We start from the raw sequence: 16,227 nt of genomic DNA on the forward strand, positions 1-16,227 counted from the left end.
ACCATCCTTGCTGTTTCCTCCACCCAATGACCATGTGGAGATTATGTACATTTGTTTCCTTTGGCATCCTAGAAGTGACATATGACAGAGTAATGAGTAACATGGGAATGTAATTAGCATTGTTTTGCTGATCCTTAGAACAGAAGTGTTTGATTTTTTTGTTTTTAAATGTTAAATGTCTCATGACATTTATGTTCACATATGCAAGCTCTCTTCAATTCAGTCCTGTAAAATGTATTAAAGGGAACCTGTCACCCCCCGTGCCGGGGTGACAGGCTCCCGACCCCCCGTTAGAGACCCCTATACTTACCTCATCCCGCCGGGTCCCGCTTCTGGAGGTGGTCGGGTCCCGGAGATCTCAGCCGCTGCAGCCCGGCGCGCGCGCTGAGAGATGAGTCCAACACCCATAGAGAATGACAGGAGAGTCCAGCGCTCCGTCATTCTCTATGAGCGTTGGACTCATCTCTCAGCGCGCGCGCCGGGCTGCAGCGGCTGAGATCTCCGGGACCCGACCACCTCCAGAAGCGGGACCCGGCGGGATGAGGTAAGTATAGGGGTCTCTAACGGGGGGTCGGGAGCCTGTCACCCCGGCACGGGGGGTGACAGGTTCCCTTTTAAATATCTTAACCCTTTAAGAACGGAGCCAGTTTTAATTTTTGTGCTTTAGTTTTTTCCTCCTCCTGATTAAAAGGCCACTGCGCTTGCATATTTCCCCTACAGACCCACATGAGCTCTTTTTTTTTTTTTTTTTGGGCGACACCAATTATACTTTGCAAATACAGGCTCAAGCCACATTCACACACCCGTAGTGCAGGCCGTGGCCACTACCGTATGTGTATCCGTAGTGCTCCGTGCTTCACGGAGCACTACGTTCACACATCATTACCCCAGCGATCCGTGCCGCAAAAAACGGTCCGCATTACAACATGTCCGTTTTTTTGCGGCACGGATCGCAGCCCCGTATACACGTACGGACATAGGATAACATTGGTTTCATGTTCTGTCCGCAATATGCTGCAAAACCAGAAAAAAATATGTGCAATGAAATTGTAAAAAAAGTTGCAATTCCTTTTATTTTGAGGGTTTTCGTGTTTACGCCGTTCACCCTATGGTAAAACTGACGTGTTATCTATGTTCCTCAAGTCAGTACAGTTACAACGATATGTAACTTGCATGACTTTTTTATTTTATTTGATGGCTTTTAAAACATTAAAACCTTTTAAAAAAATAAATAAATAAATAAAACTGTGTTTAAAATTGTGTGAGTTTTTTGCGCTACGATCTGTTTTTTTTTGGGGGGGGACCTTGTTCGCGTATATGTGACTCTTTGATCTCTTTTTATTAAATTTTTTTCTGGATTTGATGTAAACAAAAATGCGCAATTTTGCACTTTGGCGGGTTTTTGCACTTGTGCCGTTTACCATAAAGATCAGTAATGTGATAATTTAATAGTTTGGGTGATTGTGCACGCGGCAATACCAAATATGTATTTTTTTTATTTATAAAATGGGAAAAGGTAGGTGATTTAATTAGGGTAGAGAATTTTTTTTACGCGAAGCCCCTGGGGGACTTTAATACACACAGCACTGATCTCCCATTGAGATCAATGCTGTGTATATAATAGAGCACTGATCCATCAGATCGGTGCTCTAATATTCTGGTCTGTAGCAGACCAGATACACTGATTGCCGGGATCAACGTCATTCTGACGCTGAGCCCTGGCCGGCTCAGTACAAGGGATCTCCCCTCCGCGATCGCATCGCGGGGAAGTGGGCAGATCCCCCCCCCCCCCCCCCACACTAACCACCATGGAGAGGGGCACATAGCAACTGGGGACCGCACGCTGCAGAGAGGGCTCACGTTCCACATACCACATAGTTTTAGTTTTCCTCCTCCATAGTGAGGACTATACAGGACCTGTGATTACATCATAGTCACATGTTTAGGTCCTTCAGCATATTCTCTAATGTTACTGAATTGTCTCCTAGCTGCAGTTTTGCCTTGATTTGTGCAAAAACACTGTAAAAAAAAAAAAGAAGCTATTTTTTGCAAATCATGGCAGAACTGTAGCCAGGTGACAATACACTACTGAAAGTATAAGTCTTTTTGGAGCTCAGTGCCCTGGGCTACCACCCAAAATGGACCTATTATAATCTGCTACTGCCTGGTTCATCTCATCCATCCTTTTATTAATTCCTTCCTCATCTTAAGATAAATATATGTTTATTCCAACAGTTATTGTCGTTTGTAGACCAATCACATTCTGCTGGAAGTTTTGTTCCAAGTAAATACTACTCTTTCAGTAAAGTAATATTTTCTTCTTCAGATGATTCTGATCTTTCCCCTACTTATTCCAGTTTGTTGACCCTTGTTCTTGTGTTCAGTTTGTTAAAAAAAAAAAAAATCCTTCCCTCCTGATCCTGTTTTACGGCCCTTTTACATGAAATGATTATATGCGAATTATCATTATATCGTTAGAATTTAAATGATAATGGTTTCATGTAAATGCAGGCAACAGTCAAACGGCCTAAAAGAAACCATTCATTGTTCATTTGTTGCTGACACCAAAGTCTTTGGCTGTAATCCCCCATTCGTTTACTAATCGTTCACCAATCGTTCAGTGTAGTTCCACCTCATTCCTTCATTTGCTGGGATGAGATGGAGTAAACGATCATAGAAACAGTCGTAACTGACAACTATAATTCTGTAGAAGCAGCAATAGTCCACTTTAGACCCGCGGACTTGATCCCCTCACCAATAGGAGGCGCAGGTGCAATGGAATAGTGGACCAGGACAAACACTTGGAAACCACAGCGGTAAATGCACTTCGTACAACCACGCTGGTACTCAAACTTCAATGGTAATTTATTGGCAGCAACGCGTTTCGGGCCATATGTTAAAAATGGGCCTTTCTCAAGCTATACAAACAAATGCACACACTTATTATACATACCCTAAACCGGCATTTAGTCCACAAGTGCCACTTCTGGGTCACGCACACTCCCAGACCCGCTTGTACATGTATATCATAAAATCAAACATTACCATTCAGCTTCCTAAAAAGAAAAGAAAAAAATGCATAGAGAAGAAAAATAGTACAGTGATATAGGCTACTTTAACCCCTTCAAGACAGAGCCCTTTGATGCACGAATGTCCGGGTCAAATTAATGCAATGTTCCTCCCCGCCTTCTAAGAGCCGTAGAGCTTTTATTTTTCCTCCTACAGGGCTGGTTGGGGTGTAATTTTTTTGCACTATGATCTCTAGTTTTCATTAATATCATATTGGTGTAACAAAAATTTTGATCATTAGATTGCATATACAGATCTATGCTATGTCATAGCATAGCAGAGATCAGTGTTATCGGTGATCTATGCATAGAGCCTGCCTGAGAGCAGACTCTATACATAGAATGCTGATCCAACAGGATGGAGGTAAGTGACTTTACCCCCGCCCGTCTGCACAAGTGGTTGGGACCCCCGAAGCTTGTCTATTGATGTCCCGATCACTCAGTGACAGGAGCTTCTCCTGTCACTGAGTACCTTAAACGCAGCGATCACTATAGATTGTGACATTTAAGGGGTTAATGGCAAGCAGCTGCGGGATTGCAGCTGCCTATCATTACCCTTGGCTCCCTGGACACTGATGTGTTCGGGGCCGCTCTCACTGCAGCGGTCCCGCACACATCAAACCCTCTGAAGTCAGGAACATATATGTACATGTTGCTGACGCGAAGGGGTTCAAAGGAGTACAAATGTGCTGTTTTTAGTAGATACATGGATGTGGTACACATCTAATTTTACCTTTGCTTTGTGACGCCCCCCTTTTAAGTTTTTCCTGATAGGTTTTATGCGTTAAGACACCCACCATTTTTGTAGCCTGTCTTTGGAACGGTTTTATTTTATCAATATATTTTTGGAGGTGAGGTCTGCAGAACTTAACACAGTATTCCAGATGGTTATACCACTGGTTATTTTTCTGGCTACAGCTTAGCATATGATTAGCTTTCTCTACTGCCTGGCTGCACTGCTGAATTATTTTAAAGACCTGTCAGCTCTGGATGGCCTCCATGAACCCACCCTACCCCAGGATATAGCCCCCCCCATACTTACCCCATACTGCCGGTCCTGTTGCGGAAATACGGCCGCCCACTCATCTGCACACTCAATATGCCAATGAGCTGGAGCAGCGATTTCCTATGGACAATTGACTCAGCTCTTTTCATTTGCATATTGAGCGGGCGGCTGTATCTCCACAGCGGGATCGGCAGGATGGAGGAAGTATCGGGGCGGGGCGTCCAGGGGTGACAGGTTCCCTTAAAGGCTGTCAGAAATCACTCCCCCTAAATGCTTCTCTTCTGGAGTCTTTGCCAACACAGAACTACCATTAGGATACTCTGATAGAGGATTCCTTCTCCCCAAGTGCATTATTTTACATTTGGAAACATTGAACTGCAGTTTCCATTGTTTGGACCACTTATCTAGTAAAGGTAAATCATTTTCTATATTACCATATTGTCTAGGCTGTTCCTAACAGCATTTAGTGACATGCTTTACAGCAAGACTTATGGACATAGACAGAGTCTGTCCCCTTAGGGTGAGTTCACACGTACAGGATCTGGAGCAGATCCGCAGATTTGATGGTGCAGATTTGATGCTGTGTTCAGTTATTTAGATGAAATCTGCTGCGAATCCGCAGCAGAAAATCCGCTGCGGATCCGGTACGTGTGAATGTACCTTTAAGATGAATGTAAAAGTGTACTAAGTGTACTGTGACCTTTGAGAAGGTCATCCCACAGGGACCGCTCCTCTATCTACTGGTGTCACATCACGCTGTAATGCTGTACAGATCACTTTACAGCAGCTTCCTCTTATCACTACTGGCCGAACATGATGTCTCAGCTTAATTTTAGTCCCAATGTTGAGGATAAAAACTGCAGAATATCAGGATAATTGTATATTGTAGATCTAAATTTGGAAATTTTTTTAAAAATAAATTAAAAGATTTTTTAAACAAAAAGTAATTTTTTGATGACACATTCCCTTTTAAGTTCTATTCAGGCATACAAAATAAAATTGCATACAACTCCTGATGACATCCAGCATAGCCCCATATTTACATGTATGATTAACATACAGTAGCCTTTCACTGCTAAAATCACATTCTTAAAAGCCAAACGAGCAGGTTCACATACTAAGTCTATGTAACTAGAGAGTTACTACCATAGATATGTAATGTACTAGTAGGTAGCATGTCCCAGAACTGTGACTAATAAAAACAATTATTTCACTTGAGGGCAGAGATGACCTTGTTCAATAGGAGCCCTAGGCCCTTATACTGAAACAATTATGGTGCTGATCTGTTGAGTGCAAACAAACCAATTGCCATTCCTGCCTCCACATTGCATTATAGTCATTGTAGCCACTCTGCTGGTTTCATCCCACTTACATTAGGCTCTACATTCCTGTACTGGACTTTTGAGCCAAAGCTGCTTTTCACTACTACACTGGTGAGTGGGTGGCACAGCATTGACCTCTCTCAAATTATTATTTTATTTTTTTTAATTGACAGCAACAATTTAATGCTTCTCCTGTCTTGGAATTTCCCCATAATGCTCTAGAAAAAAAAATAGTATAGTACAGAGTAAGCCAGAAAAATCCATATCGTGGTAAATACTTGTGATCAAAGTATTTTAGGAGTGATACCTTTTAATGGCCAACAAAAAATTGTTAGAGCTGTGAGCTTTCGGGATTTAGAAGATCCCTTCGTAAGACAAGTTTACAAATGAATGACAGAAACAGCACAACTTTTTAGGGATGTTACAGACAAGAAAGGAGAGACATCTGTGAATTGGGTGGGGGGTATATACATTACATAGATAAGCCAGGGCCATAAAAAGGACTTTTAGTAAATTAAAGCTTATGTAGAAGTCAAAGATTCTTGCTCTGTAATGCCTGCATTCTTCCTTTTGTTTTGTGTTTTATGAATATGGTTACATTCACATACATACATTCATGTAGCAAATCTGCAAATGATTTGCTGTGGATTTTGCTATACATTGACTTCAATGGGTACACAGCAAATCTGCCACTATAGATTTGCAGGTTTGCTATTGATCCATCAATATTCAGTGTAATACTGGGTTTGTTATTGATCCACCAAAATCCAGTGTAAGGCTATGTTCCCACACAGTATTTTTGTTCAGTATTTTGTTCAGTGTTTTGCAACCAACACCAGGAGTGGATTGAAAACCCAAAATGGCTATGTTCACAGACTGTTAAAATTGAGTCGATGGCCGTCATTTAATGTCAAATAATTACTGTTATTTGAAAACAAGACCCCTTGTTTAAGACACCTGAGGAAGTTTCCTTTTTGAACGGAACACTTGGGAAATCATTTCCACCATTCTCCCTGGTGAACACTAGCCATGTTGCCTTTTTATCTGTTGAAAGGGGTAGTGCGGCGCTAAACAATTATTCACTAAATAACACACATTACAAAGTTATTCAACTTTGTAATGTATGTTATGTTAGTGAATGGCCCCCTTCTCCGTGTTTCCCCCCACCCACGCTAGACCCGGAAGTGTGGTGCTCTATACTTACCTGATTCGTGTCGACCCCCGTCCGCCATTTTGTGACGATGTCATCCTCGGGAGGCCGGCCGGACCGCATCGGCCTCCCGAAGATTACATCACTACCCCTTTAATCTTTGTTGACCTAGTTGGCTTGCCTTGTGGATCGTTTGAACTTGCACTTTATTTGTTATTTGATGCACTTCAGGCTTGGCCATGTAACATATCTTTTTGTATATGGGTATGTATTTAGAGATGTACGTAATTATTGGCAGACATGTGCAATAGTGATACTGCTATTTGCCCCCCTTTGTACCAGAAGGAGCTGAGTGATGACACACTGTGCTGTATTTGAGCCAGGAGTGGAGTTTTGGTATATGTTTTAAGTGTTTTAAGCTTTTGGAGGTTATATTTGTCTATTTGTTAATAAAGCATATTGAATTTTTTTTTAACATTATTGTGGTTGTGCAGTTCATACATACATGTTTCCCTTTTTCATTAGGTTGTTTATTGACAGTAGGCTAGTGAGTTGTGCACTAGTGCTTCTAGGTAAAAATGTGCTACGTTAGGTAAGAATACTGGTGTACGAAGTGACCAGTGATAGTGGAAGCGATATTCATGTTATGCATGAATTATGTTATATGTTTAGCAAGTGGGTTATTTCTGATGTCCCCAAGAATTCTATTACACCACCCCTGTATTGTTTTGACAGGGTATTGCATTGAACGTAGGCAGGTGGCTAAGTAGTTAACTACTTTGCTGCTGCAGTTAATAAATGATTTGATGTTGTATGCCTTGTTGGTGCTTCTGAAAATTATCTTCCTGACAAATTTGGACAGTTTGCAGTGTCCGCATTTGTAGGAGCCTACTCCTTGTTGTGTTTATAACCATGTTCTGGGTGTAGGAGTGGGTTTTAAGTGACGACGTATGACCTTGTCACCTATAGGCTATGTTCACTTGATGATTTTTTTTTTCTAGCCATCTTTTTTTTTCTCTCAAAATAATGCCCATCATTTCAGGGTTTTGGTGCCCATCATTACAATGATGGCCATTGGTACTTTATTTTAGTTCAGGCTCTTTTGGGTGTGGTTCTTTAATTAAAGTCCATTGAATTTATTAGTAAAGATGGTGAAAAAAAAATGTTGGTGAATGACTAAAAATAATGTCCATTATTTGCAAAATAATGTCAGCAAATAATTGTCAATGCAATTCTGTAATACGGATGTTATTTTAAAAAGTAAAATCAGACGCCTGTCTATCCTCTTTATCAAATGTCCCTATGGTGCGTATAGGTCCTTATCCAGGCCAATCGAGCCTCCAATGAAGCCCTCTGATCTGGCAGCCGCCGTCGTCAATGTTTACCTGTCCCTTCTCCCCACCACTGCTGGCCTCTCCCGAGTTCTAAGAAGCATTCTCCTGGCCGCCGCCAATCAGCCCCAGGAAGCCTACTCCAGGCCACCGATGCTCTGACTCTAACCCCATCTACTGCCACTCACTGATCTAGCAGTGGACGATGCCAGATTCAAAACTCCACTGCTCCTGTCTCCAGCACGGCTGAGCACCAGGCACTGTTATCTGTCCACAGCTCCAGTCTTTCACTGAAGGTTTCTCTGGCCCTGGTCCTTTTCTTTACTCCCAGCTCCTGTTCTCTGTCCATCCCTCTTTCTCTTCTGTTCCCCACACCACTTCTCAGTGCCTGGCGCACAAATATGGGAGAAAACAAGTGTCATCTAAAGCAGTGGGTGATTGAATGTCCTGCAGCTGCAGAACAACCTGACACCTTTTGCCCATAGCGGTTATTGCAGCTCGGCTCCTATTTACTTGAATGGGAGCTGAGCTGCAGTCAAATATCACCACTGCTACACAATGAATGGAGACACTGTGCAGTTTGGCACTGAACAGCTTTTTCCCATTTCCCCCCTTTAAAACTTTTGTGCGTCTTATCAGGTGTGTCTTTTATAAAGTGAAAAATACGGTATATTATGTGTGATATCCCCAATGCTGGAGACCATAGGTCTGCCTTTTAGTAGGGGTGTGCCTTTGTGCATTTCAGGGAGTGCATAGAATGTGGATGTAACAAGTTGATTTGCTTGGCCCTCACTAAGATCTGTTAAATCTTAGTGAAGCCAGGATAGGGATGGTGACTGTTCCCGATCTTTCATTCTCTGAATTTGTCAGCAGCTCACTGTAATGCTGATACAGTGAGTGGGCTGACATTATTGTGAGCACAGTGAATATGCCCACTGGAAAGTCGCAGCACCACTGGCTGGTTCTCACTGCACCCTAGTGTGTTCGGAGCACCCTGGTTATCACTGGTCTATAGACTCTACCTCCTATGCTATAGTATACTGAGATGGAGCAGCTGCAGACTAACCCTCAGTAATTGGTGTTGACTTCAATTAATGTATTGCCATGCCTTCACCTAACTTTTACCAGCAACTACAAGCTTTTTCAAAGTGGCCATATAGACACTTTGAAAAAGCTAACAGTTGCTGGTGAACACACAATAGGGTAAGGCATGGCAATATCTCATTGCAGTCAACATTAATTGCTCAGCTGTTCCGTTATAGCATAGGAGTCTATAGACTGTACCTGATTGGAGAGCGTGTTTAAGCTTTATTACTCTCCTGTATAAAGAGGTTGGGGGTTAGCGATGCCTTTGTTGATGGACAAATGAAATCTTGGCAGCGTTTAAAAGATGAATATGGTTAAGATGGAAGTGAATGGTTTGAAAATATCCAATTGAAATATGCTTTTGCCAGCTCTAAGGATAAACCATATTTTAAGTTGACCCGACTCCTAATATAATAACCCAGATATACAGAGGTGTATAAATTTAAAAAAAAAAAGGGGGGTAGCCCGTATATATAGAAAACTTATAGAAGAGGACCATCTGGATAGTATGGTGAGGAGCAGGAGTAAGTGGGAAAAAGAGTTGGGTAAAATCTCTGCTTCCCAATGGGATAGGGTATTAAAAAATACTAAAGATGTTTCAGCTAACCTAAATCATCAGGTGCAGCTGCATATCTTATACAAACTATATTATACACCAAGCATCTTAAAGATCGGGAAGAGGAAAACAGCGGATTGCCCCCTATGTGGAATGGAGGCAAGGGATCGAACGCATATTTTTTGTTCATGTTCTGCATTAGAGGAGTATTGGAGGGAAATTGTGGCTGCAATAGAGGATGAACTTGAGACAGTAATATTGGTAAGCCCGTCGCTGATAAAAGGGGAAGACTCCCAAATAGGGAGGATAGATAACAAGAAGAAAAAGATACTGAACAAAAGATTGTTTGTTTGTGGCGTGGTTACTAATTATTAAAAACTGAATTCAGTAAAAGCCCCATGTGTTAGCACTTGGAAAAAATTGGTTCAGCATTACAGTAGATATAAAAGAATTAAGGAGTGTATCGGTTAAAGAGGACCTGTCACCCCCGGGGGGTAGTAAAGAAAAGGGATAGCTAAATGTTTAGGAGCTGAATTTGTGTATTCGTATACCCTTGTCTTAAATTTATAATTAAATGTCTGATTGTATGCGGTTTTGGTTCCTGACCATATTGTTGTTGTGTTTTTTTTTTTATTAATTATATAATAAAGATTATCATAAATTAAAAAAAAAAAAGAAAAGAGCTTGGTGGTTTTGCAAGCGGTATCCCTCCCCCCAACAACCCACCCCCGCCCTCCCCACCCCCACAAGAAAGGTACCTTTAGAATTACAGTGGTGCCTTGGATTAGGAGCATAATTCGTTCCAGGACTGTGCTTGTAATCCAAATACACTCTTAAACCAAAGCAAATTTTCCCATAAGAAATCACTGATATGCAGACAATTGGTTCCACACCCCAAAAATAATGAGTTATTATTCTGAAAAAAAAGTTATTGCACAATATAGCAATCATCATGTGGTGTATAATTTATAGTAAGTGCATAGACCTGAAAAAACAGCAGCAGTACAACAGCCTAGAATAGAGAAGCAGGGCTGCTGTCAGAGGTCTGTGTGGTCACATGACAGCACTGGGGGAGGTGTGTGTGTTCAGCATGGACCAATCAGGAATTGAGAATCACAGAGCTGTTCAGGAGGACAGTGAACTATATATGCAGCAGTGTGAATGACTGAGTGTAAGGGCGTAATTGCAGGGATTGATCGAAAAATCGTTAGTACATCCTTGATCATTGATTTAGATCTGAACCTAAAATTATCGTTAATCGTTCGCTGTAATTCCACATTCTTTCGCTTAAGTTCCACATTTTTTCACTAATCGTTCAGTGTAATTGTACATTGTTTTGCTGGGTTCCGAAGGAATAAACGATCAAAGTAACGATTGCAATAACGATCATATCTAACGACCATCATTCCGTGTTAAATGGTGAACAATTTCAGGTTAACGATAAACAATCTCGTTTGCGATCATTTTATCTGTAGTCTTTAATTGTTAAAAATCGCTCCGTGTAATAGGACCCTAAGTTCATGCACATTATAGCAGAAGTGTGTATAGCTGAGTGTGAGTGCAGGCACATTATAGCAGCAGTGTGTATAGCTGAGTGTGAGTGCAGGCACAATATAGCGGGAATGGAGAGCATGGGAAACACAAGGGCTGACAGAGACTGCAGGGAGCATTAAGGAATGAGAAGGGCAGATGTGGGCACATAAATGCAGCGCTCTCTGTCCGCGGAAAGAGGGGTTACAGCTATGAATAGGTTACCTCCACAGTCCTGTCCCCTGATGCAACCCCCAGCCTGTTATGATTTGGAAGGTGAGGGAGATTTCTTGCCAGAGTACATTGCTGTAGACCACCCTGTGCAGGCCATACCCCTCCACCACTACCCCACCCACCCAGTACAGGGAACTCTTAAACCAAAGCAATGCTCTTAATCCAAGTTACAATTTTGAAAAACTGTGAGCTCTTCTTGCAAAACGCTCCTAATCCGAGTTACTCTGAAACCAAGGTACCACTGTATACTACAAATTAAATGTGTAGTGACTGTATTTTAAATCACATGATTCTGTATGCTTCACATGCTTAATCTATTAATAAAAGTTACATTTTAAGCTGCTGGGAAAAGAGGGGGAGGTATCATTTGTCATGTGAAAATTTTTAAATTATTGTTAATAGTTCCCGGTCAAGGCAAGGGTCCTTTTATAGAGAATTTTTTTTCACATTGGCAAAAATTACGTTACATTCTAAACATGTGGACTGTAGTGGGAAGTGACAAATTCAAGGGTGAAGGGCCATGTCAACTTCTGTGTTAACAAGCACATATTGAATAGCATTGATAGTGATACTTGCCTACCCCAGTCTGCTGCAGTTCCCTCCTTTCCACAGACTTGCTTGAGAATAAAAAAAATTGGAGCTGGACTTACCCCCTGGGCTCATCACTGACTGAGACCGGACACTGCCATCGGCAGTTTCTGCTCTGATTCCTTAAAGGGAACCAATCACTTTTCTGATGAAGTGTGAACTGCCCCCAATATCGTAAAGTACCATTGCAGTGGGGTGGCAATCCTAAAATATCTATCTTTAATCCTCCGTCCCAATACCTAGTAACGAGTCATGAGGGCAAAGCAGCAGTGGCATGTAGTCATGCTTACTTTCCCCCTTATCCCAAGTACTCACGCTTGATTGACAGCCCGACTGCTAGACTTTGCATCAATTTCCTAGAGCTTAGGCTGCCAGTCAAGCATGAGTGGCCAAAAAGAAGGCAAAGGCGGCGTGTCGAGGGCACCAGGATGGAGGATTAAAGATTGATGTTCAAATTGACGCCCGCTACAGTCTGCCAGGCACAGCATTAGAGAGCTGTGTCCGTCAGCTGTAAGATACGCAAGTACACTCCCTTATGAAGTTCAGAATTTTTTTTTAACTGCAATACCTCTGTAACCTGTGACGAAAGCTTTTCCTTTTTTGCAAGAGGTGGCACTTAAAATCAATGTAAGAGGTTTAATAACTTTGTGGGAAATGCTACTGGTTAACTGTAAGAATTTACAGTTTTTAACGAAAGTTTTAGCTCCTAAGAATAATGTTGTGTCCTTTTTGCAGTCAGTCTGTTCGCTGTGGGCAGTCCTCTACTATGCACTGTGCAAATGTTTGTGGAAATCCATTGAACTGTGCGGAACACAACTGTAATCAGGTGTGCCATGCTGGGAAGTGCCAGCCTTGCCAGCAAATTATACATCAAGGTAGGAAGCGTGACTTTTGAGTGGGAATTGTGTATGAATGGCAGTGTATTTAGCCTATGGGGTTATGTTGGCATCATCATAAATTATTACACATTGTTTATACACTTTTTGTCTCTTATTTCACAAATGTTGTTTGAAAGCACGCCGTCCTGCTTATGCAATATCAAAGTGCTGTTAAATAAGTCATTTTTTTAAGGCTTTTTTGATATGGGCATAAATATAAGTATGTGTGTGTATGTATGTATATATATATATATATATATATATATATATATATATATATATTTTTTTTTTTATTATTATTATTATTATTATTTTATTTATTTATTTTTTGTGTTACTATGGTAGCAGAACATTTTTATGGCACATAATTTACTGTAGATTATTGTGTCTGATTTATAACACAGGAACATTGATTTCCTAAAGTAACAGTTTATATATGCAAGTAAGGGTCTTTACCATAGCTCATTTGACAATTTTTTTGTCGTTTTACTTCATACTCACATGTAGAAGTTTCCTAAATAGAGATTAATTAATTTACAATGGAGGAGATGGATTGCTTAACCAGCTTCTCTTCAAAATCTGGTAGGGAAGTGAGCTATTCATAGCAGGTTTGGTTTCTTAATCCTAGGTGAACCCATCAAAAAATAGAATCAGAATATAAAAAAGAACATATTAGTATCTAGCTCTAATCATTAAAAAAAAAACTCTTAGGAGTTTATGAACAGAACTTCACAAGCTCTATAAATCAAGCAAATAAGTAAAGTAAGTAGGCACATCAGAACAGATGAAACTACTTCTATTTAGCTAAAGAAGATATTTCGGCTTGACAAAAGCCTCACAGTTAGGCTGGGTTCACACTGCGTTTTCAACGGTCACAAAAGTAGTGTCAACAGTACTTTATTGTGCGTCAAAAAAACGCACTAGTTTCGATCCGTGTTTTTTTTTTTTTATAATAAAAGTCAATGGAAAAACTGATCAAAAACGGATGCACACAAATGCATCTGTTTTTTGCAAAAAACGGATCCGTTAAACGGATGCTGAAAACGCAGTGTGAACCTAGCCTTACACGTCAATGTTTTAGATGAATAAAACATGATTTATTTCTATAGCCAAATGATGACTGTGCATACTGTTTTATTTTCCTTTTGCTTTATTATGTATATCTCTACATGATACAAATGTTGCAAGTTGTAATTGTTTTCTATAGAGACATAAACATCTTATAGAAAAAAAAAAAACATGGTTCATGTATGGAGTATTGCATTCTTTGTAAATTGGAATTTATTTGTATACAATGACACGTAGAAGGGGTTACTCTTCTCTTTCTTTCTTGAGGGTACAAACCCACACACCAGATACGCAACAAATACGCAGCAGATTTGATGGTGCAGATTTGATGCTGTGTTCAGTTATTTAGATCTAATCTGCTGCGTATTTGCTGCGTATCGCAGCAGTAAATACGCTGCGTATACGGTGTGTGGGTTTATACCCTTAAAGCGACTCCGTACCCTTTATTTCTTGTACCTGCAGATGGCTGTCCTGGAGTCTGTTCGGCAGGTGATGCAGTTATTGTCCTAAAAAAAACTAGTTTTAAACTTGCACCCCTGTGTCAAATTGGTGTGGCCTAAAGTACCCATGTCATAGGATTGCGACACCCCTCCGTCCCTCCTCCCTGCCCTCTTCATCATTAGGAACGCCCCTAGAACAATTTCTCCTATTAATCACCTATGTGAACACTGCTCATGTGCTGGATCATTAGGGCACCTGTGCAGTGTTCACACAAGTGATGAATTAAAAAAAAAAAGCCCTGCCCAGGGGTGTTTCTAGTGATGGGATGGAGGGGTGTTTCAATCCTAGGGCATACACACTCTAGGCCACGCCAATTTGACACAGGACTGCAAGTTTAAAAGTTGTTGTTAACCCCTCCAAGACAGAGCCCTTTGATGCACAAAAGTCCAGGTCAGATAAATGCAATGTTCCTCCCTGCCTTCTAAGAGCCATAGCGCTTTTATTTTTCTACCTACAGGGCTGGTTGGGGTGTCAATTTTTGTGCCATGATCTCTAGTTTTTATTAATATCAATTTTTTTTTTTTTTTGTGATATATAATTTAATACAATCAGCAATCCTGGTGTGTTTTTTTTTGTTTCCGTTTACGCCTTTCACCATGCGGGAACAATGTTATATTTTAATAGATTGGACAATTCCGCACGCTACGATATGTAATATGTTTATTTTTTTATTATTTTTAATTTTATAATGGGCAAGGGGGTCTTTTAAACTTTTATGGGGAAGGGGTTTATAAGGGTTTTTTTAATACTTTTAAAAACTTTTTTTTTTTTTTTACACTTCACTGTAAAATATGCAATTATTAGATTGCATATACTGATCTATGCTATCCAGTAGCACAGCATAGATCAATGTTATCGGCGATCTATGTATAGAGCCTGCCTGAGAGCAGACTCTATACATGGATCACCGAACGGACAGGATAGAGGTAAGGAGCTTACCCCCGTCTGTCGGCACATGGCTGCGGGGGTCCCGATCACTCACTCACTTCGTCTGTCACTGAGCACCTTAAAAGCAGCGATCACTGTAGATCACAATGTTTACCTCTTAACCCCTTAGTGACCGCCGATACGGCTTTCTACGGCGGTCACTAATGGGCCTTATTCTGCTGCCATCAGCTTTTTACGGCGATGGCAGAGAATAAGGCTGCGGGGCCGGGACGGCCCCCACCCCATCCCCCCGGCTACCGGAGGTAGCTGAGGGGTTGGGGCAGTGTGTGCGGTCCGTCCCGGCCCCCCCCCTTACCGACGATCGCCGCTATTAACGTTATAGCGGCGACCGTCGGTAATGGAGATTACCGGTGCCGCCGCCACCTTTCATCTCCCCCCGCCGTGAATCTACGGCGGGGGGAGATGAAATAAGTGTATATCAGACCCCAGATCAGACCCCCCTAGTGCCCCGATCACTAACCCCCCTCCCCCGGCGGCCATCATTTCCAAGATGGCCGCCGCAATCGCTGTGAACCGACTAACGTCGGTTCACAGCGATTAAAAAGTTAAAATGAATGAAAGCCCCATGCTCTCCGCCACCGGAGGTAGCGGAGAGCATGGGGCAGTCATCGGGGACCCCCCTGTGGGGTCCCGGTACAAGCGATCAGCGGTATATACTATATACCGCTGATCGCTTGTACCATGTGCTCCTGGCACTTTTTATCCCCTGTCACCATAAATGATTGGTGACAGGGGATAAAAAGTGATGTCCCCCCACCCCCCAAGTCGCCCCCCACCCCCCCTGTCACCCCCGTCCCCGAGTCACCCTCCCTTCCCCATATACTCACCGGATCCACGGAGCTCCTTCCTCTTCGACGTCCTGGCTGGTTATGAAGTGCGCATGCGCTTCACAACCAGCCAAGCTCTGAAAATTTAAAGTGACAGAGACCAATTTGGTCTCTGTCACTGAACTATGATTACT

At 41.7% G+C, this 16,227-nt stretch overlaps 1 protein-coding gene across 1 annotated transcript in view; it reads left to right on the plus strand.

The window, feature by feature from the left end:
• NFX1 (nuclear transcription factor, X-box binding 1) overlaps positions 1-16,227 on the plus strand; it is a 118,130-nt gene that overhangs the window by 44,824 nt on the left and 57,079 nt on the right. Inside the window, exon 7 of the mRNA XM_069958167.1 lies at positions 12,607-12,746. Coding sequence (XP_069814268.1) covers positions 12,607-12,746 — 140 coding nt within the window. The remainder of the gene's footprint in view (positions 1-12,606; positions 12,747-16,227) is intronic.

Source organism: Dendropsophus ebraccatus, chromosome 2, assembly GCF_027789765.1.
Source record: "Dendropsophus ebraccatus isolate aDenEbr1 chromosome 2, aDenEbr1.pat, whole genome shotgun sequence".
Taxonomy (NCBI): Eukaryota; Metazoa; Chordata; class Amphibia; order Anura; family Hylidae; genus Dendropsophus; species Dendropsophus ebraccatus.